Source organism: Sprattus sprattus, assembly GCF_963457725.1.
Source record: "Sprattus sprattus genome assembly, chromosome: 1".
NCBI lineage: Eukaryota > Metazoa > Chordata > Actinopteri > Clupeiformes > Clupeidae > Sprattus > Sprattus sprattus.
In genome coordinates, this window is record NC_137920.1 from 76,732,711 (window position 1) to 76,735,210 (window position 2,500).

At 43.8% G+C, this 2,500-nt stretch overlaps 1 protein-coding gene across 1 annotated transcript in view; it reads left to right on the forward strand.

The window, feature by feature from the left end:
• Nucleotides 1–2,500, forward strand: part of myo18aa (myosin XVIIIAa) — a 91,826-nt gene that overhangs the window by 22,737 nt on the left and 66,589 nt on the right. Inside the window, 2 exon segments of the mRNA XM_080851332.1 lie at nucleotides 873–1,037; nucleotides 2,026–2,116. Of these exon segments, the coding sequence (XP_080707458.1) occupies nucleotides 873–1,037; nucleotides 2,026–2,116 (256 nt within the window).

Sequence of the window (2,500 nt, forward strand, 5' to 3'; positions counted from 1 at the left end):
TGTGTGTGTGTGTGTGTGTGTGTGTGTGTGTGTGTGTGTGTGTGTGTGTTTCTGTTTCTCAAATGCATGAAGTTATCACTGTTGACTAAGCTGTTTGATCTGTGTGGCAGTAGTTCTAAAGTAACGTGACTGTTCTAACTGTCTGTTTCTACTTGCACGCTGCATGCTGGCTTGTCCCCAACCAGAGGCCGAGGAAGGTAAATCACTGACCCCATGCTTTCCTATTAGCATTCTCATCATCCTGTCTGGCCATTTAAACTGGACCATTCGAAAAGATTTAATCTAGTTCAGGCAAAAACCAATAATGCTTGGAGACTAACCACAAGTATATAAAAAATGCATCATTGTAGTCAAGTACTAATAACTGCTTGCTAATCCATAGTCACTACTAAATCATTCTAAACTCAGCAGTCTGTCTCCATTGAGTGGGCTTATCTCACTGCTACAGACCACTCCATTGCCCAGGGTTAGTCCTGATAGTCACTGGCTGTGTGGCAGATTAGGAATCTGGACTGGGTCACTGTGCTTGTGCTGTGGCAGTCTCTCCACTGGTGGATAGATAGATAGATAGATAGAGAGAGAGATAGAGAGATGGAGAGATAGATAGATAGATAGATAGATAGATAGGTAGATAGCGAGAGAGAGAGAGAGAGAGAGAGAGAGAGAGAGATGTATAAACTTGTATTAATCCTGTGAGGGAAACTCAATTGTCAAAGCAGCAAGGTAGTAGGAATATGATTCAAGTATATACATAAACATAAAAAATAAATAAATAAATACATTTTAAAAGAAATATAATGAATAGATAAAATAAATAGACAACATATGTTGATGTGGATGTGGTGACGCGTGCCCGTCTGTGCCCTCCACAGCAGGCCGTAAGCAGTTTGCCCGTCACGAGTGGGCCCAGAAGGCCTCCTACCTGCTGGGGGTGGGTCTGGAGGAGCTCTCCTCCTCCATCTTCAAGCACCAGGCCAAGGGCTCCAACCCACGCATCTCCGCCATACGCCAGGCTACAGAGGACGCCGACGCCTCAGGTACTGCACACGCCAGCCAGCCACCAGAGGAGGAGGAAGATTCATGTTATATATAATATTATTATGTGTTCTTATATGGGTTTGACTGGTGGGGTGTGTTGGAAATGGGTTTGAATGGTGTGGTGTGTTGGATATGTGTTCTTAAATGGGTTTGACTGGTGTGGTGTGTTGGAAATGTGTTCTTATATGGGTTTGAATGGTGTGGTGTGTTGGAAATGGGTTTGAATGGTGGGGTGTGTTGGATATGTGTTCTTAAATGGGTTTGACTGGTGTGGTGTGTTGGAAATGGGTTTGAATGGTGTGGTGTGTTGGAAATGTGTTCTCATATGGGTTTGAATGGTGTGATGTGTTGGAAATGGGTTTGAATGGTGTGGTGTGTTGGAAATGTGTTCTCATATGGGTTTGAATGGTGTGATGTGTTGGAAATGGGTTTGAATGGTGTGATGTGTTGGAAATGGGTTTGAATGGTGTGGTGTGTTGGAAATGTGTTCTCATATGGGTTTGAATGGTGTGATGTGTTGGAAATGGGTTTGAATGGTGTGATGTGTTGGAAATGGGTTTGAATGGTGTGGTGTGTTGGAAATGTGTTCTCATATGGGTTTCACTGGTCAGTTGTGTTGGAATGTGCTCTCGTGTTTAGTAATGCTCCATGCAGTCTCTATCATTCATGAATGAAATGTAATCATTCAGTCATATTCCAGCTTTCTGTGTGTGAGTAAGAGTGAGAGAGTGTGTGAGAGAGTGAGAGTGAGAGTGAGGGTGAGAGTGAGGGTGTTCCGTTAGATTCCGTTAGATTTAAGTGAAATTATGAACTACTGTGTTTTTCCCCATAACTGATTGGAAGTGGTCATGTGTGTGTGTTGATGTGTGTGTGTGTGTCTGTGTGTGTGTGTGTGTGTGTTGATGTGTGTGTGTGTTGATGTGTGTGTGTGTGTGTGTTGATGTGTGTGTGTGTTGATGTGTGTGTGTGTGTGTGTGTGTTCCTCAGGGCTGAAGGCCAGTGCGCTGGAGTGTTTGGAGGCCATGGCGTCGGCTCTTTACTCTGAGCTCTTCACCATCCTCATCTCCCTCATCAACAGGTTAGTGGCCCAAAGCACCCATGACTGTGCTAGCTCTTTACTCTGAGCTCTTCACCGTCCTCATCTCCCTCATCAACAGGTTAGTGGCCCAAAGCACCAGTGACTGTGCTAGCTCTACCCCAGGGGTGGTGGGGTTCAAAAGGTCAAAGATCAAAAGTTCAAAAGGATCTTGAATTCATGGCCGTCTTTTTTTTTTTACCCCATGTTCATTTAGCACGTATCTCTTCCGTTTCCATCTCCATATCTTTCCTCACTTGTTAACTGATTTTTGACTCACTTGTAACAGCTGATGTTGTTGTCTCATTTTCTTGGAAAAAGATACCAGTTTTGGTTGTATGATCTTGTTTCCATGGCCACCTTTCTTTTGTCTCTTGTTTCCATATG